The 22,799-nt window shown below is 42.6% G+C and overlaps 1 protein-coding gene across 4 annotated transcripts in view; it reads left to right on the forward strand.

Moving 5' to 3' along the window:
* wdr37 (WD repeat domain 37) overlaps nucleotides 1-22,799 on the forward strand; it is a 134,458-nt gene that overhangs the window by 63,431 nt on the left and 48,228 nt on the right. For all 4 annotated transcript variants that reach the window (XM_041184716.1, XM_041184717.1, XM_041184718.1 and 1 more), the window contains 5 exons: nucleotides 7,275-7,346; nucleotides 8,189-8,233; nucleotides 11,074-11,150; nucleotides 15,018-15,255; nucleotides 18,990-19,131. In XM_041184716.1, coding sequence (XP_041040650.1) covers nucleotides 7,275-7,346; nucleotides 8,189-8,233; nucleotides 11,074-11,150; nucleotides 15,018-15,255; nucleotides 18,990-19,131 — 574 coding nt within the window. The remainder of the gene's footprint in view (nucleotides 1-7,274; nucleotides 7,347-8,188; nucleotides 8,234-11,073; nucleotides 11,151-15,017; nucleotides 15,256-18,989; nucleotides 19,132-22,799) is intronic.

The following is a 22,799-nucleotide window of genomic DNA, read 5'->3' on the forward strand; positions in this document are numbered from 1 at the left end:
GGATTGCGATGAAGTTTCTTGGATATCCAAATCTTTGGAGCACAATCCACAAAGCCTTGCAATTTACAAATCCTTTGATCAGGTCAGTGAGTGCAATGAAGCGTTCCTGGTGGTGTTCTCAATAATTTTCTCGGATTTGGCAAATTATTGCCCACTTAAGGCCCTCAATCCATCTCCACTACCATAATTTGCTGGGTAAAAGAAGGCAAAGACCTTTTTTTTAAACAACTTTGGTGAAAAAATGGGAAGGAAGGGGAGATCATCTTTCAGGGGGTGCCCTGTGCGCATTGGACACACCACACCCCCAGGATGTTCCCCCACACCCAATTTGTGCCTTGGCCTGACCTCCAAAACCTGCCACCCCCCCCCCCACCCCCCACCGCCCCCCCCCCCCCCCCCCCCCTCCTTGGGGTGCTTCATCCCTCCCCACCCAAAAAGACTGGGACTTACCCGGGTTTGGTATCCATCTTCAATCTATGTGGACCTCCTTGCTGTCCCAGCAGCTCCCACTACTGAATTCTGGCACTGCAGGAACTGTAAGACCTGTCAGCCTATCCGATTGTTGGCAGCTCTACAGTGCAGGACTCTTTCCACTGAGGACCCTCAGCTTGGACCCTCAGTTTGTTTAGCCCCCCTCCCCCAAATCATGATATCACCGGAACAGTCTTTTTTAAAGTCGGGCAGTTTTCTTCCTGGAAGGCGGGGCGGGGAGGGATGGTGAGGGCAACCAGTACACCCCCTGTAAAATTCACAGGTTCCTCCGGAAGCTTTAAAGCCATACTGTGTCTCTGGGAGGATTTCCTCAGCCACAGGAATTTTCCCTGCTGTGGACCTGAGCAAAATGCCTCGATAGTTTCCACGGCGTGATTTATGTCCCTTCTTGAAGGTAGTTACAATTGTCATATTGCTAAATGGGGGTAGTGGGCAGTGGGGGGGTGTGCAGGGCAGGGTTCTTTTTCCTTCCAATCCATAGGATGAGTGCGAGGAGCCTGGGTGTGAGCGAAAGCTCAGCAGCTTTGAAGACTTCAACTGAAATATCATTGGGGAGCAGGTTTTGTTGTTTTTCATCTGTTTAATTGTATGTTGCAGCCCTCCCATCGTTCACCCATGGATTCTATCACAGGGTACTGGGGGGATAGCCTGGAGTATCAGCTACCACTGTGGATTCACGGTTGAGGAGTTGTTGAAAATGTTCTTTCCGGTGTTGACAGTTGGGTTGTTCTGCCAGGCAGTAAAGGCTGCTCGCTTTCATTCTATGAGTCGCATGTTTCAGCATCGTATTTTTTGAACCAGTCACGGTGACGACAATGCTCGAAACCAATAGTCTGGCCACAGGAGTCTAGTACTCAGGAATCTAGTATTCCACTCTTCTGGAATTGAGTTGGATGGGTGAAAATTTTCCAGATTGGTTGTGAGCTGCATTTGAAATTCCTCTCTTTGGTTGGGCTGATTTAGGGCTGAGATGTTGATCTTCTCTGTCTTGGACTTTGGGTCTTGCAATGCTTTGGTGCTAGGTGAATGCTCATCGCTGATCAAACAAGTCTATAATCTGTAGAGTATGCATCAGACCCTTGCGTAGATCGAATGATATACAAATTACTTAGATCTTTGACCCAAACAATGACATAATCCAGGAGGTGCCAGTGCTTTGATCTGGGTGCCTCCATGTGGTTTTGTGTTTGTCCTCCTGGCAGAAGAGGGCATTGTTATAATGAGGCCATGCTGAACACACTTTGTCATCAGGAGGACACCGTTTGCATTAGCTTTTCCCATGCCATTCTTGCCGTGGTTCCTCACCAGACATGAAGGTCACAGCCAACCCTGTTATTAAAGACTCCAGAAGAATGATCTTTCTTCTTTGGGATGGCATTAAGGACTTCATCAAGGTCAGAATAAAACTTTTCCTTAAAATCTTCATCGGAGTCAAGGGTTGGGGCTTAATTGCTGATGACGCTGGCATTTTGGTTACGGCTGAGCTGCGGGTGGTGTCATGAGTCTTTTGTTATACGTTTTGGGAGTTCTGGCAGCACATCCAAGATCCTATTTCAGATACAAAAACCAATATCATGAGCACAAGGGTCGCCATCAGCCTTTCCTTTCCACCAGAAGGTGTATCTCCCTGCTTGTTCCTTCAGTTGCCCCTCTCAGGAAGGCGGGTTCACTGAGGGCAGTGATGTTACCTTGGAGCCTTAGCAGCTCATGAGATATGATTGCAGTTTTTCTTTCAGGACGGTCGCTCTTGAGATTATCCAGGAGTGTTCTAATACCCCACTTGCAAAATTTAAATTTTTCTCAGCATTCTCAAGATACCGTCAGAGGGCACAAGCCACACCACCTAAGGTGGCAATCCACTTTTATAAGTATTTATTTGCAGAGATACTGTTGGAAACATGCACCTCCTCACCGAGAAACTGCAGTTTCCATCTGTTCCTTTTTATAGGGCCATAAGTTAATAGTACCACCTACCTACAATTAAATACAATTCATAAACAATTAACAGGATAGACTGAGTGATAAAGGCCAGTCAACCTAATCTTGGTTGTGGGATAATTGTTGGAAAAAATTCTAAGGGACACTATATATCATTTAGAAATACATGGATTTATCAGGGTCAGTCAGCACGGATTATTAAGGGAAGGTCATGACTGACTAACTTGATTGAATATTTTAAGGATGTAACAAGGATGGTTGCTGTATTTGCTGTAGTCTACATGGATTTTCACAAAACTTTTCACAAGGCCCCATATGGCAGACTGGTCAGAAAACTTAGAGCCCATGGGATCCAAGGTTAAATGTCAGTTTGAATCAAAAATTGGCTCAGTGGAGAGAAGTGAAGTGTAATGGCCGACAGGTGTTTTTGTGACTGGGAGGCCTGCTTAAGAAGTTTGCAGATGATACAGCAATTGGCTATGTGGTTGATGGTGAGGAAGAAAGTTGTAGACTGCAGGAATATATCAATGAACTAGACAGGCGGGGAGAAAAGTGGCAAATGGACTTTAATCTGGAGAATTGTGAGGTAATGCATTTGAAGAGCGCAAACAAGGCAAGGGGATACACAGTAAATGGTAGGATACAGGTAAGTGTGGAGGAACAAAGGCACCTTAGAGTGCATGTCCACAAATCCACAAAAGTAGTAGGTTGGGTAGATAAGGTTTTTAAGAAGGCATATGGGATACTTTCCTTTATTAGCCGAGGTATCGGACATAAGAGCTGGCTGATTATGCTGGGACATAAAACACTAGCTAGGCAACAGCTAGGGTGCTGCATGGAATTCTGGTTACTGCATTATTGGAAGAATGTGATCCTACCAGATTGGGTGCAGAGGGCGATGTTGCTATAAGAAAATTTGGGTAGGCTGGGGTTGCTTTCTTTGGAACAGAGGAGGCGGATGAGAAGTTTAATTGAGGTATATAAAATTGAGGAGCCTAGACAGAGTTGATAGGAAGGACCTATTTCTCTTAGAAGAGCAGTCAATGACCAGGGGTCATAGATTTAAAGTAATTGGCAGAAGGATTGGTGAGAAGTTGAGGAGAATGTTTTATTTGCCCAGAGGGTGGTAGGTGTCTGGAATTAACTACCTGAAAGGGTGGTCGAGGCAAAAACCCTCTTCGCATTTAAAAAAAAAACTTTACAGGGCTTCTGAAAAAGAGGTGGAAGGTGAGATTTATAAGCATTTTTTTTGGCTAGTGCAGACACCATGGACCAAATAGCCACCTGTGCTGTAAATTTTCTATTATTCTAAGTTCCTTGGTTACTGGCTCATTTGTATCTATTGAATTTATTGGACTATCTCAAGCAATATTCCCACTTAGCTGCCTAGTCAGAGACAGCCTGGAAAGTACCACACAGGCCTTGCTCTGGGATAGATTCAGCACGTGTATGTCCATACAAAAAATTTAAAAGGACCGCACACTGAGAAATTTGTCGTGCACAGCAGCTAAATATTAAAGAGAACACTGACCTCAGGCCTTAAATTTCAGAGCTGGTGAAAATCCCTTTAGATAGTCTTAGCTCACTTTTTGAGGTTTGCCAGCTGTGTGGCAATCAGCATGGGATGTATGCCACAGCAATGAAGCTTTTCATCTTGCACTCATCAGGACACTTTGCAAGAAAACCAATATTAGGTGAAAACAACAATTTATACTGTATGTGAAGAGAGTGCTGATTGGTTGGCAAGTGGCGTTGCCATGGAGAATGCACCAGTGATGGTGACTGACAGTTATTTGCCAAGCATTGTTCGAAATTTAAACCGGACAGCTTGACCCTGATTGGTCAGGGCATTGCCCTGAAAAACGAGCCAGCGAATGGCTGTCGCTTATTTTGTTTAGCTGAAACAGGCACAATGAGTGTACATGTTCTTTTCTGTCTGCAAAGAACAAGGCCCTATGTATTAATATATGTGCCTTCCAGTGCACGCAAATGTGCCACACTACAAGCCCGACTGACAATCTTAAATTGGTTTGTCAGCATAATTCTTAGCACACTGAGGATTATTTAGCAAATGTTGTCCAATCGCGGAATCACACCTAATTTTGGACACTGTGTTTTGAGTTTTGCAAGTACGGCTGGTTGGGTACGGTCTGTAGCCTGCCCGTTACAAACAGCGGCTGGGACATGCTACTTGATATGATCTGCTAGTCTTTGAGACATATGGCTTAGATACGTAGCATCACATTGGCACTGAAATACATAGAAACACAGAAAATAGAAGCAAGAGTAAGTCATTTGGCCCTTTGAGCCTGCTTTGCCATTCAGTATGATCATGGCTGATCCTCTACCTCAACGCCATATTCCTGCTCTCTCCCCACACCCCTTGACACCTTTAGAGTCTAGAAACCTATCTATTTCCTTCTTAAATATACTCAATGACTTGGTTTCCACAGCCCTCTATGGTAGAGAATTCCACAGGTTCACCACCCTCTCCTCATCTCAGTCCTAAATGTCCTACCCTGTATCCTGAGATTGTGATCCCTTGTTCTAGGCCCCCCAGCCAGAGGAAACATCATCACTGCATCCAGAGATAAAAACAAAAAAACTGCAGATGCTGGAAATCCAAAACAAAAACAGAATTACCTGGAAAAACTCAGCAGGTCTGGCAGCATCAGCGGAGAAGAAAAGAATTGACGTTTCGAGTCCTCATGACCCTTCGTCGAAGGGTCATGAGGACTCGAAACGTCAATTCTTTTCTTCTCCGCCGATGCTGCCAGACCTGCTGAGTTTTTCCAGGTAATTCTGTTTTTGTTTTTTATCACTGCATCCAGTCGGCCCAGCCCTATCAGAATTTTATACGTTTCAGTGAGATCCCCTCTCATTCTTCTAAACTCTAGTGAATATAGGCCTGTTTGGTCCAATCTCTCCTCATACGATCCTGCCATCCCAGGAATCAGTCTGGTGAACCTTCGCTACACTCCCTTCATGGCATGTATATCTTTTCTTAGGTAAGGAGACCAAAACTGCACACAATACTCCAGGTGTGGTCTCACCAAGGCTCTGTATAGCTGCAGTAAGGCATCCTTGCTTCTGTACCCAAGTCCTCTTGCAATGAAGGCCAACATAACATTTGCCTTCTTAACTGCTTGCAGCACCTGCACGCTTGCTTTCAGTGATTGGCGTTCAAGGTCCCTTTGTACATCAACATTTCCCAATCTATCACCATTTAAATAATACATTGCCATTCTGTTTTTGCTACCAAAGTGGATAACTTCACACTTATCCATGTAATACTGCATCTGCCATGTAGTTGCCCACTCACTCAACTTGGCTGAATTGCCTTGAAGCTTCTTAACATTTTCCTCACCACTTATGTTCTCACCTGGTTTTGTGTTGTTGGCAAACTTGGAAATATTACATTTGGTTCCCTCATCCAAATCATTGATATATATTCTGAATAGCTGGGGCCCAAACACTGATCCCTGTGGTACCCCTCTATTCACCGCCTGCCACTCTGAAAAAGACCCATTTATTCCTACTGTCTGTTTCCATATAGCACATTACTCATTTGTGTGATAGGCAGAACAACTTTTTGGCTTGATGGCAGCATCCTGTTAGTGGTGAATACCACTCGTATTGTTACTACATTGTAGTAGCATGAAACAGCTAGTTTCATCTGTTGCTCACTTTTTTGAGATCCTTGCCCTTCCAAGGTAACCTGAGGTAGACTGGGCACTTTTCAGAGGTGAATGTGATGGCCTTAGGCCGATTCATGAGTTTGTGTGATATACAGCACAAAATGATCTGATCAGGGTGGCCATTATCCTGCAGGATGCCTTTGGTGCACCCTATTTCAGCATCAAACTTGCATGGTGAGCAAATGACTTGGGCCCTATTGAGAAAGTTGCCAATAAGGCCAATCTTATAGCGTGTGAAACTGTAAGAATCCCACAAAGTGTATATGGACCAATAAAGATAGGCTTGCGATAGACTGTGGTAGAGAACAACCTGGCAGATTTCTGAACTAGTACTTCAAAGAAGGGGAGTTCATTTGGCTGCTCCATTTTAAAGGTGAATTTGAGTGCAGGATGGAGCCCATTAAGACATATAAGGAAATTGTTACACGCAGCTGCGGATTTAAACATAACAAATGTATCATCCACATATCGGAAATGTGAGAGGGGTAGGCATGTCTCTCATGGAACCCAGCAGAAGTGTTTGCCAGAACTGGGCATGGTGGGGATCCCATGGGAACATCATCTATTTGGGCATACGTGGTGTCATTAAAACTGAACTCAACTGTGCTAGTTGCCGAGTTCATGAGTAGTTATAATTCTGATATGAATAAAAGAGAATGGTCTCATTTTGAAAAAAGTAAATCCTTTTGAAATTATACATGATTGTGTATTCATAAACACCTCTGTTCTGATTTGTTATTGCATAGATACCTTTGTGTTTTATACGTTCACAGGATGTGGGCAATGCTGGCTAGGCCATGATTTATTGCCCACTCCTAATTGCTCTTGAAAATGTGGTGGTGAGCCATCATTGGGTGTTTCCAAACACATTTTATTTTTAATCTATCACTAGTTGATTACTTCAGGCATCGTATATTTGATCTGCCTATGATTGAAACCCTTAATTTTTTTGCGTATTTCAGTCAATAAATGTAACCACTGCCTTTGATCACATTGATGGTCCCACTGTAATCATTTTTAGCTTGTGTTTAAGAATAAAGGAATTGTTTAGATGTACATTTAATCAATAAATGGCTGCCATCCAAAAGGAAACATTGCTTATGTTCCCAATTAACTCTTGTCTAAGTCTGCTGCTTTTCTTTAAAGATCACAGTGCTATGTTGTGGAGCATTGAGACAGGAAAGTGCCTCTTGAAATACGTGGGCCATGCAGGGTCAGGTGAGGTTATCTTGATATTAACTTTAGTAAAATCATTTGCAATGGTATAGTTTTATAATGTATGTGTATGGATATGGAAGTTTACTATGCGAGCTTAAAAACAAGTACGTATTAATTTTAAAATGCTTTTGAGCTTGAAACTTAAGAGAATGGGGTGAAATTGGTCTTGGACATGGGCACAAAGTGGGCGATGATGAATTGGGAGCCCATTTTTCTCCCTGCCTGACTTTAATTTTCTATCAACTTCAACAGAAAAAAAAAATCAGATGCAGTATAAAGTAGGATGCTGATTCATTATTGCCCAGTTAGTGCTACGGCTCAATCTAATTTTATGACCAGTACCTATGTAAATGATTTATGATGGAAGTGGTGGCATTTCAACAACACAAGCTAGGTTAGATTCAGAGTTTTCATGCAATTAAGTGCTAAATGTCAAGGTTAAAAATTGGATGTATGGTCCATAAAACCAAGATTTGGACAGCAGAATGTGCTGTCAAGCCAGCATGCTTTGCTGTGGCATAGTAGGTCTGGCTTTTATGCCTATGACATTGAGCTCCTGTACTTAGCTGTTAGAAGGCACATCCCCACAGAGAAAATAAGGTCAAAAGGACAGTATTTTCTGAGCTGCTTTCAATATTTCTCAGTAAACAATTTCTAAGTAAACAGGTTTAAACAATGGTAGAAGACTGAAAAATAAGTTGCTTACAGTTACATATCATGCATGCTATGAGGAGACCAATCAGAAATGGGAGAAAACTTTCCCCTTATATAAAATGTTAACTTCTGTATATTAGGAGCTTCACATCCATTCATTGTCTTTTATTTCCTTTTTCTTCCTTTAGTGAATTCAATCAAGTTCCATCCGTCAGAACAGGTAGCTCTCACAGGTACAGAATGCATAATTGTCTTTATAATGTTGCACAATATTAAATTTTACACATTTTGTAATGCTAATAATAACTTATTGCACTATGAGCCAGCAGATTACATTATTAGACATATCAGTATAACAATCTTAAGTTGTCTGTATCAGATGAGATGAACTTTGGCTTCAGATAGTTGGCCTACATTGGTACATTACAGCTATGATGCCTACTTTCCTGACTTGTGTGTGTAAATTGAAGGTATGAAACTTTCCCATCTTGCATAATTGGTTCATTGGTAAAGAACTGTCTTACTAAAGCAACTCATGTGAGACAATAATGATGAATACTCATGTAACAAAAGCTGTGAATAACTTTTCAAGACCTATGCCCTGGTGCGCTGCACTAATCATGTTTTAATAATAGCACAGCCGAGATTAGAAGAGGTACAGAGTGAAGGTTGAGCATTGTTGGGATGCTGGCTGACAAACTAGATAAACGTTTGCCTTTTATCGCAAATCCAGATAACATTGATGGGGTGTAAGTTTCTTTCTGCTGGATGTTAGTATCTTGTGTGGCCGTTTGGGCGGTTTGTCAAGTTCCTGGTAGGTTTGGACTCGCACCATGAAATTGATGCACAATTGATAATCTCAGAAGGATGACTGGTATGGGAAATAGAAAGTGTCACACTCAAAGAGGTTTAATTCTGAGCAGTAAGGATTTTTAGAGGCAGCTCTATTTTTCATCCAACTGTGTAGATAATGCCAAAAGAAGGAGACATAACATAAAGAAGGAGAACCAGATTCAGAATGACTTAGATTTTTTTTGGCAGCTGTAATTCACTGTAGATAAGGATTATTACTAGAGGGAGGAACCAAAAGAGGGAGCTGTTGATCTTTATGTAGAAATTTTTATTTTTAATTGGGGCTTTTTGTAAAACATGATGCAACAGTTGAAGTGCATTTTACTGATATTCCAACCACTTGTCAATTATTTCAAGTCGAACCTATATGGTGTAGTGGACTGGTTGTTATGGGGCATCTGTCCCCTTCTGACTAAAAAGTTGGTCAGGAGCCTGCTCATGGAAAAGTGGCTGCCCTGCAACCATTTTATGGCTGGGGTGTTAATTGACTCAGGAAGAGACTTGCACCCCTATCTGAGGAGGAGGACCCCCCTAAGAGAGCTGCCAGCCAATTAGGTTGGCTGGCAGCTCTGTAGTCCCAGCATTGTCATGTTAGAGCAGTGGCCACTGCAGGAACTACAGCCAGAACCTGAAGAAGAGGAGGTTATGGAGACAGCTTGAAGGTAAGACAGGAATATTGGTGGGGTCTGACTGGGTGACCCCAGTGAAGTTGGGCTTGTGGGAGTTATAGAGGGCCAGTTTTAAGAGGCCAGGGGAGGAGGGTAAAGGGGGAGGTATGACCTTGTAGTGGGAGTTGGGGTGGTGCTTCCGATAGGCACTGGGGACCCCCAAAGGAGGGCCCAACACCAGCCCGCACAGTATAAGCTGCTGGGCTACCCACTTGGCATGAGCCTCCTTCACAGCAGGATGGGATGAGGCACTTCAGTTGCCACTTAAGCACCTCAGTAGGCCCAAGGTTGGGGGCTCCACTCAAGGCATCCACTGTCCTCACTAAAATGAAGACAGGTCTGGAGCAGGTGAGAAGTTGGAGGGAAGGCCATGTGCTGCATTTTACAAGCCCAGTCCACCTTCAAACCGCTGGTGGGGGAGTGTAAATTTAGCCCATTATGTGCTGCAACAGTGCAGTGGCTGAAGAAATTGTCATTGGGGCCATATGAGCTGATGAGTCTCAGCATGGGATGGATTGGGACCTAAACATTGAAGGGTACGTGACTTATATAGGAAGGATAGGAAGTTAGGAAAAGGTGGAGGAGTGGTTCTGTTAATTAAAGACAACATCAACACAATAGAGAGGGATGATCTGAGTTCAGGAAACCAGGATACAGAAGCAGCTGGGTAGACATGAGGAATGATAAAGCTAAGAAGTCACTTGTGGGAGTGATGTACAGGCCCCCTAACAGTAATCACAGGTTAGGATGGGGTACCAAGTAAGAAATAGTGGGAGCTTGACAGAAAGGTACTGTGATTGTCATGGGGGATTTTAAACTACATGTAGACCGGAACAACCAGATGGGCAAAAGTAGCATAGGTGACAAATTCATATGTTTTCAGGATAATTTCTTAGCTCAGCATGTGCTGGAGCCAACCAGGGAGCAGGCTATACTAGACCTGGTATTGTGCAACGAGATAGGATTAATTAATGACCTCAAAATGAAAGCGCCTGAGGTAGCAGTGATCATAATATGATTGAATTTTACATTCAGTTTGAGGAAGAGGGGACTGGGTCCTGTTCCTAATTCATATGTTGGTATGTAATTTCCAAAATAGACTTTGGAAACAAATGGCACTCTTTGATGACTGACAGATCAGTTGCATGCAGTGCTAAATTTAGGCATTACTTCTGAATGCCAGCTATTATTGGAGCATTATTTTGCCAGTAATTGTAACTTATTTTGAAAATAATGAGCATTTCACTCATTCTAAAAATTTGCTTCTTTAAAACTTTGAAGAATTTGCTTGCTAATTTTGAATTCCTTTTGATTTGCTGTTGAACCACTTTTATCTAACAAAATACTTTGAATTTGAAGGAACTGGAGATGCTGCATTGTTCCCAAATCACTCCGAGAGCTTGAACGATTTATAAAGCCTAGTAATATGAAGGCTTTATATCTTTTTGTTATGTGAAATTACTATTTTACATTTTTTTTTGTGGCTAGTTTAATATGACCAAAATTGTGCCATGTAGATGGATTTCTTAGATTATTTCTATTTGTACTTGAAGCATCTGGAGATCAGACTGCTCATATCTGGCGGTACATCGTTCAACTGCCCATCCCACAGCCTGTAATTGATTCAAATGTGAGTAACTGTTTAGTTTTTGAAGCTAAAACAAGTCTAATGTAAAACAAAAACAGAAGGTGCTGGAAAAAACTCAGGTCTAGCAGCATCTGTGGAGAGAGAAACAGAGTTAATGTTTCGAGTCTATATGACCCTTCTTCAGAGCTGTTTCTCTCTCTACAGATGCTGTTAGACCTGCTGAGTTTTTCCAGCATTTTCTGGTTTTGTTTCAGACTTCCAGCGTCTGCAGTATTTTGTTTTTATACTAGTCTAATTTATATATCTTTATAAGTTAGCACGCTCCTTTTATAATTCTATCTTTCCCATTTATTGGTGATCCTAACAATTGAATGTAATGAACACTGCAACTTCACATCTTCTCAGGTAATCCCTGGGGACATTTATTAAAAGCCTTTATTAAAAAGTATTGTCATGTAATAAGTCCAGTCACCTTGTTTGGAATATAGTGAGCAAAATGTGTATAGTATACAGAGAACACCTTGAAATATATTAATTGTTTTGTTTCACAGAGGTAGGTTCCAATGGTTTAGCTTAAACAACTTTTCAAAAAAATTCTTGACCTTGTAATACAGTAAATCCCTGTTTTAAGTTTCCCTTTTTAAAATTGTTCCGCTTTAACATCATGGATATATTAGGGCTGGTTGTCGGGATTTCAGTTTTAGCATTGTTTTGTATTTGGCCAATGTAGAATTGTGTGACCTGATCAACGCCATTTTGGAGTAGTGTATCCCACTCCCTAACCTTCCACTCCCCCCACTCTTCCCGCTAGCTGCCCATCCTGCTCGACGAACTTCCCACTTCCCTCTCCTCCAGCTCCCCGATCTTCATGCTCTGCACCTCTCTCCTACTCCTTTCCTTCCTGCTTTTGCCTCACAAATCATTCCACTTATAACTCCTCTTGCTCCCTCGCTGTCTTCCTCCCTCTCACTGCTCCACTCCCAAAACCTCACCCAAAGTGAGGGTTCAGGAGAGTCAAGTGGCAAATGAGAGGGAACAGGAGAGGGAAGCGGCTAGCGGGAAGATCGGGGAGTGGGAGAGTTGGGAGCAGGTGAGGCAGTAAGTGGTAGAGCGGAGAGCAAGAACTAAATAGAAAGAGTTTGCCTATTTTTTAAATATTTTTGAATTTATTTCATTTTAAAAGTTTTTTCATGTACAAATATTGGAATTTAGGAATGTACACATTTTTTACTTAAGTTGGGAAGGGTGCAGAGGAAGCCCTTGTGATATCGGGTTACAGGTTTTCTTAAAATATCACTATCAGAGGCAAGTTAATCTGCCATGGTCTGGGAGAGAGAGAATAGCTGAAGACCGAAAGTCTCTGTGGTTCACCATATCGGAATGCGGTTGGAAGCTCGTGCTCTGTTTGAAGACCAAATTTGCGGGGAGCTAAAATGTGGATAGAAGACTTTCTTAATTGATTTGTTTGCAGGATGTGGCCGTCGCTGGCAAGGTCACAGTTTATTGCCCTAATTGCCCTTGAGAAAGGCACCTTCTTGAACCACTGCAGTCCCTGTGGTGTAGGTACATCCACAGTACTGTTAGGGAGGGAGCTCCAGGATTTTGACATAGCAACAGTGAAGGAATGGCAATATAGTTCCAAGTCAGGATAGTGTGTGGCTTGGAGGGGAAATTACAGGTGGTGGTGTTCCCATGCATCTGCTGCCCTTGTCCTTCTAGATGGTAGAGGTCACAAATGTGGAAGGCGCTGATGAAGGAGCCTTGATGAGTTGCTGCAGTGCAACTTGTACATGGCACACACGGCTGCTACTGCATTGGAAGAAGTGAATGTTGAAAGTGCTGGATGGTTGCTTTGCCTTGGACGGTGTCAAGCTTCTTGAGTGTTGTTGGAGCTGCACTCATCTGGGCAAGTGGAGCGTATTCCATCACACTCCTAACTTGCACCTTGTAGGTGGTGGACAGGCTTTGGGGAATCAGGAGGTGAATTACTCGCCACAGGATTCCTAGCCTCTGACCTGCACTTGTAGCCACAATATTTATTTGGCTAGTCCAGTTCAGTTTCTGGTCAATGTTAACCCCCAGGATGTTGGTAGTGGGAGATTCAATGATGGTAATGCCAATGAACATCAAGGGGTGATGGTTGAATTCTCTCTTGTTGGAGATGGTCATTGCCTGACATTGATGTGGCGTGAATGTTACTTGTGGTGGAAAAAAAAAACAAAGGACTAATTTTCCTGCTACATAGTACAGGACAAGAAACAAGATAACTTTTCTGAACTTCTGTTGACAGATTCTTGATCATAAGTGAACCAGATGGGTTTTTACAACAATTTACAATGGCTTCATGGCCACCATTACTGATACGAGCTTTTAATTCCAAATCTATTAACTGAATTTAAATTTAAATTGCACCAGCTGCCATGGTGAGATTTGAACCTGTGTCCCTGAAGCACTAGCCTGGGCCTCTCAATGTCAGTCTAGTGTCATTATCTCTATGCCATTGCCTCCCCAAGGTGAAAGTGACTGCCCTTGACATCGAGCAGCATTTGAGCAAGTGTGGCATCAAGGAGCCCTTGCAAAACTGGAGTTAATGGGAATCAGGGAAAACTCTGCTGGTTGGGTCATACCTAGCACAAAGGAAGATTGTTGTGGTGTTTGGAGGTCAATCATCTCAATCTCAGGACATCAATGCAGGAGTTCCTCAGGGTAGTGTCCTATGCCCAGTCAGCTTCAGCTGCTTCATCAATGACCTTCCTTCCATCATTAGGTCAGAAGGAGGGATGTTCGCTGACGATTGCGCAATGTTCAGCACCATTCACAACTTCTTAGATACTGAAGCAGTACCCATTTGCAGCAAGACCTGCACAAGATTCAGGCTTGGACTCATAAGTGGCAAGTGACATTCGCACCACATAAGTGCCAGGCAATGTCTTCTCCAACAAGAGATGACCTAACCATCTTTACTTGATATTCAATGGCATTACCATCTCTAAGTACCCCATTATCAACATCCTGGGAATCAACATTGAGTGCAGGTCAGAGGCTGGGAATTCTGCAGAGTGTAATTGTTGGTGCCCTTGGTTTGTAGGGGCTAAAAGATCTGGGTTGCAAGCTTGTTTCGGGGCGACTGAATTGGTACAGAGACAGAGAACATCTGGAGATCATTGTTAGAATAAACACATGCGGTTTATTTACAAACTAAACTCTATAGCCGTACTTGTGTGCTCACTGCATAAAATTCTGTCTTCACTCATCAGTGACTAATTCTGCACATAGAGATAGCCCGTGCTACTCTGCTATTGGATATTAAGATCATGTGACCTTACATTACCATACTTGTCTTAAAGGTATATTACATATCAGATTGCTACAGTAATTCACCTCCTGACTCCCCAAAGTCTGCCCACCATATTCAAGCAGCCTGCTTGATTGGCACCCTGCCCAAAAACATTCACTCACTCCACTACCGATGCAGTGGCAGCAATGTGCACCATCTACAAGATGCACTGCAGGAACTCACCAAGCCTCCTTATACAGCACCTTCCAAACCCATGACCACTACCATCTAGAAGGACAAGGGCAGCAGACACATGGGAACGCCACCACCTGGAAGTTCCCCTCCAAGCCACTCACCATCCTGACTTGGAAATATATCGCTTTTCGTTCACTGTCACTGGGTCCAAGTCCTGGAACTCGCTCCCTAACAGCACTGTGGGTGTACCTACACCACGTGGACTGCAGCGGTTCAAGAAGGCAGCACATCACTACCTTCTCAAGGGCAATAAATGTTGGCCTAGCCAGCGACACCCACAGCCCATGAATGAATTAGCAATAACCTTCAGTGCTACTGCTAATATGGTCTAGCATTCTATCTGCAGGTTGTGTTTAATTCTCTTTATTCTGTCATAGCAAATGTCTGGGGAGGAAGAAGTTGATTTCTCAGACAAAGATGAAGCAGATGGAGATGTGGAATGCCCCAATGAAAGTCCAACAATCCGAGTTCCATCAACTACACTCAAGAGTCATCAGGGTGTGGTCATAGCTGCTGACTGGTTAGTTGGAGGCAAACAGGTGGTCACAGCATCCTGGGATAGAACTGCAAACCTCTATGATGTGGAAACATCAGAGCTGGTTCACTCCTTGACAGGTATGTTTGAGATATAGGCAACTGTGATCTATTGTATTATACTTCTAGTTGGAAATGCATTTTTGTGCTGAAAATGCAGAACTAAGCTTTGAGATGTTAAAGAAAAGAAGCTGCCTGGCAGAGTGATGTCTTTTTTGTCATCAGTCAGAACTTGTAATGTGTAAAGGTTGTATGGAAGAACATTTATGAAATGTGCTAGAGTGTAACAAAAAAAGGTTTCTGCACAAATTGTTCACATTACTGAAAAAGTACATTTATTTCAATACTTTGTATGCAAGCTGCAATGTTTAATTTATGAGTCTGGCCTTGCACATTAGATTTAAAATGTTTCAGTACCATCTAGGGGTAGTGGTATTAGGTACCTGTGGCACAGTAACATCATAGGGAAGGGGAAAATGGACCATTGTGTTGATCACTTGTTTTTCTGTGTCTAAATGTTCCTCTCCCTGTGTATCTTTCTCTGTTGTTTTTCCTTCACCTTTGAAACTCACAAACCATATCTTTTGTGCAGGAGAAAGCAGAACTGGCTGCTTTAAGGGCTTGTTCCCCTCTATTTCTGGATCTTATGCTATTGGTTAAGAACCAAACAGCGTTTCTGAGCATTCCAACACCCTTAACCATATTTATCAATATCTGATGTTCACTGCTAGATAACACTACCTCCCCCCCCCCCCCCCCCCAAAATCCCTCCCACTGCAGCAGAACCCCCGCCAGGTGTTCCATTTTGTTGTGCTTTGTGTTTTGAAACTGCTGGTCAGAGGTAGGTTGAGAGCTGACATTTTAAGAAGAATCTCCTGCACCATGTGACCCCATAAGCAAGGAGCACTATCCACAGTTCCCATTCATTAGATCAGAATAGAACTCCATGCCATATCTTGAAGGGGACATTCTTTACAAAGTGTGTGCTTTCAGGCAGTCTGTGGGTAGCAGTTGTAAAACATGAACCACAGTAGCAAGAATCTGATTGCAAGAAACTGATAGGCATATCGATATTGCTTTTGTAACATTTAAAAATGTGAGACAATTTTGTCAAGTACACTTTGTGTCAAGTATTTTACATGATTTAACTTTTTTGAAAAAGTTGCAATTTATCTCCCTTGAAATCTGTGTTGAGCTGAGGAATTCTTTAAGAACATAAGAAATAGGAACAGGAGTAGACCAATCAGTCCCTCAAGCCTGCTCCACCATTCAATAAGATCACAGCTGATCTTCTTGTGTTTCGATTTCCACATTCCTATCTAACCCTGATAACCTTTGATTCCCTTGCCTAACAAGAATCCATATACCTCTGCCTTAAAAATATTCAATGACCCCGCCTCTACCACCTTCTGAAGCAGAGAATTCCGAAGTCACACAACCCTCTGAGAGAAAAAATTTCTCCTCATCTCTGTCCTAAAAGGGTGACCCCTAATTTTAAAACAGTACCCCCTAGTTCTGGTCTCACCCACAAGAGGAAACATTCTTTCGATGCCCACCTTGTCAAGGCCGTTCAAGATCTTGTATACTTCAATCAAATCATCCCTCACTCTTCTAAACTCGAGTGGAAACAAGCCCAGTCTGTTCAACCTTTCCTCAGAGGACAATCCACTCGTTCCAGGTATCAATCTATTAAACCTCCTTTGAACCGCCTCCAATGCATTTAAATCGTTCCTTAAATAAGGAGACCAAAACTGCATACAGTATTCGAGATGCGGCCTCACCAATGCGATAAGTAACTGAAGCATAACATCCATACTTTTATGTTCAATCCCTCTTGTAATAAAGGATAGCATTCCATTAGCCTTCTTAATTACTTGCTGTAACTGCATACTAACTTTTTGTGACTCCTCCTAGAACACCTAGATCCCTCTGCACCTCAGAATTATGCAGCCATTCACCATTTAAGTAATACTCTGCTTTTTTTGTTGTTCCTGCCAAAGTGAACAACTTCACATTTTTCCACATTAAACTCCATTTGCCAGATCTTTGCCCACTCACTCAATCCATCTGCAACCTCTTCATGTCCTCTTCACAATATACTCTCCTATCTACTTTTGTGTCATCAGCAAATTTAGCTACCATGTCTTCACTCCCCCCATCTAAATCACTGATGTAAATCATAAAAAGTTGAGGCCCCAGCACAGACCCCTGTGGGACTCCACTCGTCACTGCCAATCAGAAAAAGACCCATTTATACATACTCTCTGCCTTCTGCCAGCCAGCCAATCTTCTATCCGTGCTAATATGTTACCCACTACACCATGTGCTTTTGCTTTCCATAATAATCTTTGATGTGACACCTTATTAGATGCCTTCTGGAAATCCAAGTACAGTACGTCTACAGGCTCCCCTTTATCCACTGTGCTTGTTACTCCAATAAATTGGTTAAACATGATTTTTCTTTCATAAAACCATGCTGACTCTTCCCAATTACCTTGAGCTCTTCCAAGTGCCAGCTATAACCTTAATGATTGATTATAATAACCTTCCTATGACAGATGTCAAGCTAACTGTCCTATAATTTCCTGTTTTCTGCCTCCCTCCCTTCCTGAATAGAGGGGTTATATTTGCTACTTTCCAATCTGATGGAATATTTCCAGAACCTAGCAAACTATGGAACATTAACACCAGTGCATCGACTAGCAACTTCTTTTAAGACCCTGGGATGCAGTCCATTGGGGCCCGGAGACTTGCCAGCCTCCGTCAATTTGCTCAGTACCATTTCCCTAGTGATTTCAATTTCACCAAGTTCCTTTCTCCCCTTCACCTGTTTTGCAACTATTACTGGACTATTTTTGGTATCCTCTATAGTGAACACAGAAGCAAAATATTCATTTCTTCCGCCATCTCCTTATTATCTACTATTAACTCCCCACTGTCACCCTCTAGAAGACCAACACTCACTTTACTTACTCATTGCCTTTTTAAATACCTGTCGAAACTCTTGCTGTCTGTTTTTACATTTCTAGCTAGCTTCCTCTCATACTCTGATTACTTTCTTCCGATTAATCTTTTATTCATTCTCTGCCGTTCTTCATATTCTGACCAATCACCTGACCTGCCCTCATCTTTGCAGAGTTGTATACCTTTTCCTTAAGTTTGATGCTTTCCTTAACATCTTTAGTTAACCACAGATGTTGGGTCCTCCCCTTAGAATTTTTCTTTTTTCATAGGAATGTACTTATTCTGAATACTCTGAAATATCTCCTTAAATGTTTGCCACTGCTTCTCTATTGATGTACCCTCTAGCCTAATTTCCCAGTTCACTTCAGGTAGCTCAGCTTTCATCCCCACGTAGTTGCCCTTTTTAAGTTTAAGATACTATTCTTAGACCCACTCTTCTCCCTTTCAAATTGGATGTAAAATTCAGTCATATTGTAGTCACTGCTTCCAAGGGGTGCCTTTACTCTAAGGTTATTAATTTCAAAATATTTCTACAATGGTTATTGTTTCAGATTTTTTTCTGAATCCTATGTTCCTAGCTGCTAAATGGTACTTCTCTTAAGTAAATTATTTGATATTGCTGATTGTGCCTTCAGCCAGTAAGCAAGGATAATGTCAATTTGATAAGTTTGTTTCTGTATCTAAACCGACAGTCAAGAACACCCATTGCTGATTTCTGAAAGAAAATGGTTTGAGAAGTAAACTTGGCTGTGGCTTGCTTGGAATTTTAAAAGAAAAACAAATGCAACTTTAATTTCATATTATGAAAATAAATTGACCGCACAATTATTCTGCTTCTTCCTCTTTGTCAGGACATGACCAAGAGTTAACCCATTGTTGTACTCACTCTACTCAACGCCTTGTGGTAACATCATCACGTGACACCACCTTTCGTCTCTGGGATTTTCGAGACCCTTCAATACACTCAGTGAATGTCTTTCAGGGTCACACAGAGTGAGTGTCTTGAAATTTTTATTTTTTCTTGAACAAGGGTGTTACATTTGCTACTTTGCAATCCTCCAAGCCTGGACACAGTGTGAGATATTTGTATTTGTTTTGGTTGAAGACTACATGGCAAAAATGCATCTTGAGACAACTTGAATACATCTTTTTGGGTTGTGAAAATTACATTAATTAAAGCTTTTTTTTTGCAAGTTCTAAACCTTTTACCATGTAGTCATGGAAGATGTTGATAAGTAACCTGCTTAATGTGAGAATATTACAATGTTTTGTTTATTCCATGACCTTGTCAACATCCACTTAGTAAAGTAATTCAGAATTCAAAATAATCTTGACCTTTTAAGTTGGGTCAGTGCTTTTGTTTTTTTGGTATGTGTTTTTCAAAGCTTGGGGGAGTCATTAATCAACACAAGCACTTATGTTGCTATATAATGATCAAAGTTCATGCATCTTTTGGGGGATAACTTTCTATTAGGACATGGCCTTGACTGAGAGATTTGTTTAGTTTGCTTCATTTTGGTGATAAGTAATTGTGTCCATTCATATAGTTGGTGGCATTTGTTTTCTTTTGGGGCTGTATGAGTTTTAGAAATGACCTGAACCACAGCCATTGATTTATAACACTAGCATTCCATAGGGACGGAAATTGGGAGGAAATTGTCAAGGTTAACACTGTTATTCACTGGTTAGAGCTGCTAAGTGGCTCAGTAACAAGGAAAAACTGGTTCTATTTGGGTTATTATTATGTCTGCAGAATAAATTCTACATACATGCAGCATATATGTTACCTACGCTGTCTTGGACTACATGTTGTATCCACTTATCAATTAATATTCATAACTATTTTTATACTTCTGTCTTGTTGCCTTATTATGTATCCTTATAGAAATTGTACCAAAAGCAACCTATTTCTCATGCCACCACATTCATTCAAACAACAAAGTTTTAGTTTGAATGGCATTTCAGAGATTCAAAAAAGGCCTACATTTTCCTGGCTATTCCTTTTCCTTTTGACTAACACTTCTCCTAAAAGTGACTCATCTGTAAAGACCAACAACTAAGATAAGTAGTATGGTTGGCAGGATTAAATTAATATAATTTTCACTGAGTTGCTTTTGGGAGTTTAGAAGAAATATTGTTTTATCATCTTGAATAGTGGCTGGTCGTGTCTCTCTCAGAACTGATTGGAACCAGAGTAGAAGATTATGGAACTGAAGTCCTGGATCTCATTCAACATTTTAAAATAAAAGTTCCTCTAATCCACCTTGTTTGAGGCAATGGGCATGAGCAGGACAGAAAGGAGCCCCACTCTATAATAATCGCTACATCTGGTTTGTCCAATGTCCGGCCCACAAAACTCCCCAATGTGGCTTTTGAAAAAGAGCGCGGAGCTTGAAGGGAGGTCAGTTGAAAAAAAGCACGAAGCTTGAAGGGAGGTCAGTTGAAAAAGAGCGCGGAGAGCGTGGGGAGGTCATTTGAAAAAGAGCGCGGAGCTTGAAGGGAGGTCAGTTGAAAAAAAGCACGAAGCTTGAAGGGAGGTCATTTGAAAAAGAGTGCGGAGCTTGAAGGGAGGTCAGTTGAAAAAGAGCACGCAGCTTGAAGGGAGGTCAGTTGAAAAGAGCGCGGAGAGCGTGGGGAGGTCATTTGAAAAAGAGCGTGGAGAGCGAGGGGAGGTCATTTGAAAAAGAGCACGGAGAGCGTGGGGAGGTCAGTTGAAAAAATGTGCGCAGCTTGAAGGGAGGTCATTTGAAAAAGAGCATGGAGATTGAAAATAAAAGGGGAAGCTGAAGAGGAGTGGCCAGTGTGTGAGTGGCCCAGCGAAGGAGTGGAGCTTTGAGGCTTTGACTCGAGAGGCTTAGGCGAGCAGAGGCTGGGGACGAGCTTGGTCCCAGTGGGTTAGGGCCAGGTAGTTCCTTTAATTAAATTAGGAGTAGGTAATGGAGGCAGCAGTTGGGGCAGTCGAGTGCTCCGAATGCAGCATGTGGGAAGTCATGGACAGCACAGTTGTCCCTGATGACAACACCTGCAAAAGGTGCATCCAACTGCAGCCCCTGAGAAGCCGAGTTAGGGAACTGGAGCTGGAGCTGGATGAACTTCGGATCATTCGGGAGGCAGAGGCAGTAATAGACAGGAGTTTCAGGGAGACAGTCACCCCTAAAAGTCAGGAGGCAGGTAGCTGAGTAAATGTCAGGAGAGGGAAGGGGAATAGACAGAAAGAGCAGAGCACCCCTGTGGCCGTTCCCATCAACAATAGGTATACCATTTTGGATACTGTTGGTGGGGACGGCCTACCAGGAACAAGCTGTAGTGGTTGCGTTTCTGGCACCGAGGCTGGACCCTCAGCTCAGAAAGGAGGGAGGGAAAAGAGGAGAGCAGTAGTGATGGGGGATTCGATGGTTAGGGGGACAGATAGGAGGTTCTGTGGGAGAGATTGAGAATCCCGGATGGTCTGTTGCCTCCTTGGTGCCAGGGTCCGCGATATTTTGGATCGAGTTCTCAGTATTCTCAGGTGGGAGGGTGAGCAGCCAGATGTCGTGGTCCATGTAGGGACCAATGATGTGGATAGGAAGGAGGAGGAGGTCCTGCAAAGAGAGTTTAGGGAGTTAGGTGCTAAGTTGAAGGACAGGACCTTCAGGGTTGCGGTCTCAGGAGTGCTCCCCGTGCCACATGCTAGTGAGGCTAGAAATAGGAGGATAATGCAGCTAAATACGTGGCTAAGGGGGTGGTGCAGGAGGGAGGGCTTCATGTTTCTGGACAATTGGGCTCTGTTCCAGGGAAGGTGGGACCTGTTCCGACGGGACAGTTTGTACCTGAACTAGAGCGGGACTAACATCCTTGTAGGTAGGTTTGCTAGTGCTGCTCTGGGGTGTTTAAACTAGATTTGCCGGGGGAGGGCAACCAATGTTAGAGCAGATAGTGAGGTGGAGGAGGATAAAGGTCAAGCGAGGAATGCATGTATAGACAGAAATCAAAAGTTTGTACGTGATAGAAATGTTCTGAGGTGCATCTATTTCAACGCAAGGAGTATTGTCGGAAAGGCAGATGAGCTTAGGGCGTGGATTGGTACGTGAGATTACGACATTATTGCTATTAGTCAGACTTGGTTGCAGGAGGGGCAGGACTGGCAGCTCAATGTTCTGGGGTTCCGTTGTTTCAGACGTGATAGAGGGGGAGGGATGAAAGGGGGAGGAGTGGCATTACTAGTCAGGGAAAATATCACAGCTGTGCATAAGCAGGACAGCCTGGAGGGCTCGTCTACAGAGGTCATATGGGTGGAGCTGAGGAATGGGAAAGGTGTGACCACACTAATAGGGTTATATTATAGACCGCCCAATAGTCAGAGAGAATTGGAGGTGCAAATCTGTAGCAGACCGATGTAAGAAACAAAGTTGTGATAGTAGGAGATTTTAACTTTCCACATATTGACTGGGGCTCCCATACTGTAAAAGGGCTGGATGGCTTGGAGTTTGTTAAATGTGTTCAGGAAAGTTTTCTAAATCAATATATAGAGGTACCAACAAGACAGGATGCAATACTTGATCTCCTATTAGGGAACCAGACAGGTCAGGTGACAGAAGTATGTGTAGGCGAACATTTTGGGTCCAGTGACCACAATGTCATTAGTTTTAAGTTAATTATGGATAAGGATAGGTCTGGTCCTC

This window comes from Carcharodon carcharias, chromosome 3 (assembly GCF_017639515.1).
Source record: "Carcharodon carcharias isolate sCarCar2 chromosome 3, sCarCar2.pri, whole genome shotgun sequence".
NCBI classification, from domain to species: domain Eukaryota; kingdom Metazoa; phylum Chordata; class Chondrichthyes; order Lamniformes; family Lamnidae; genus Carcharodon; species Carcharodon carcharias.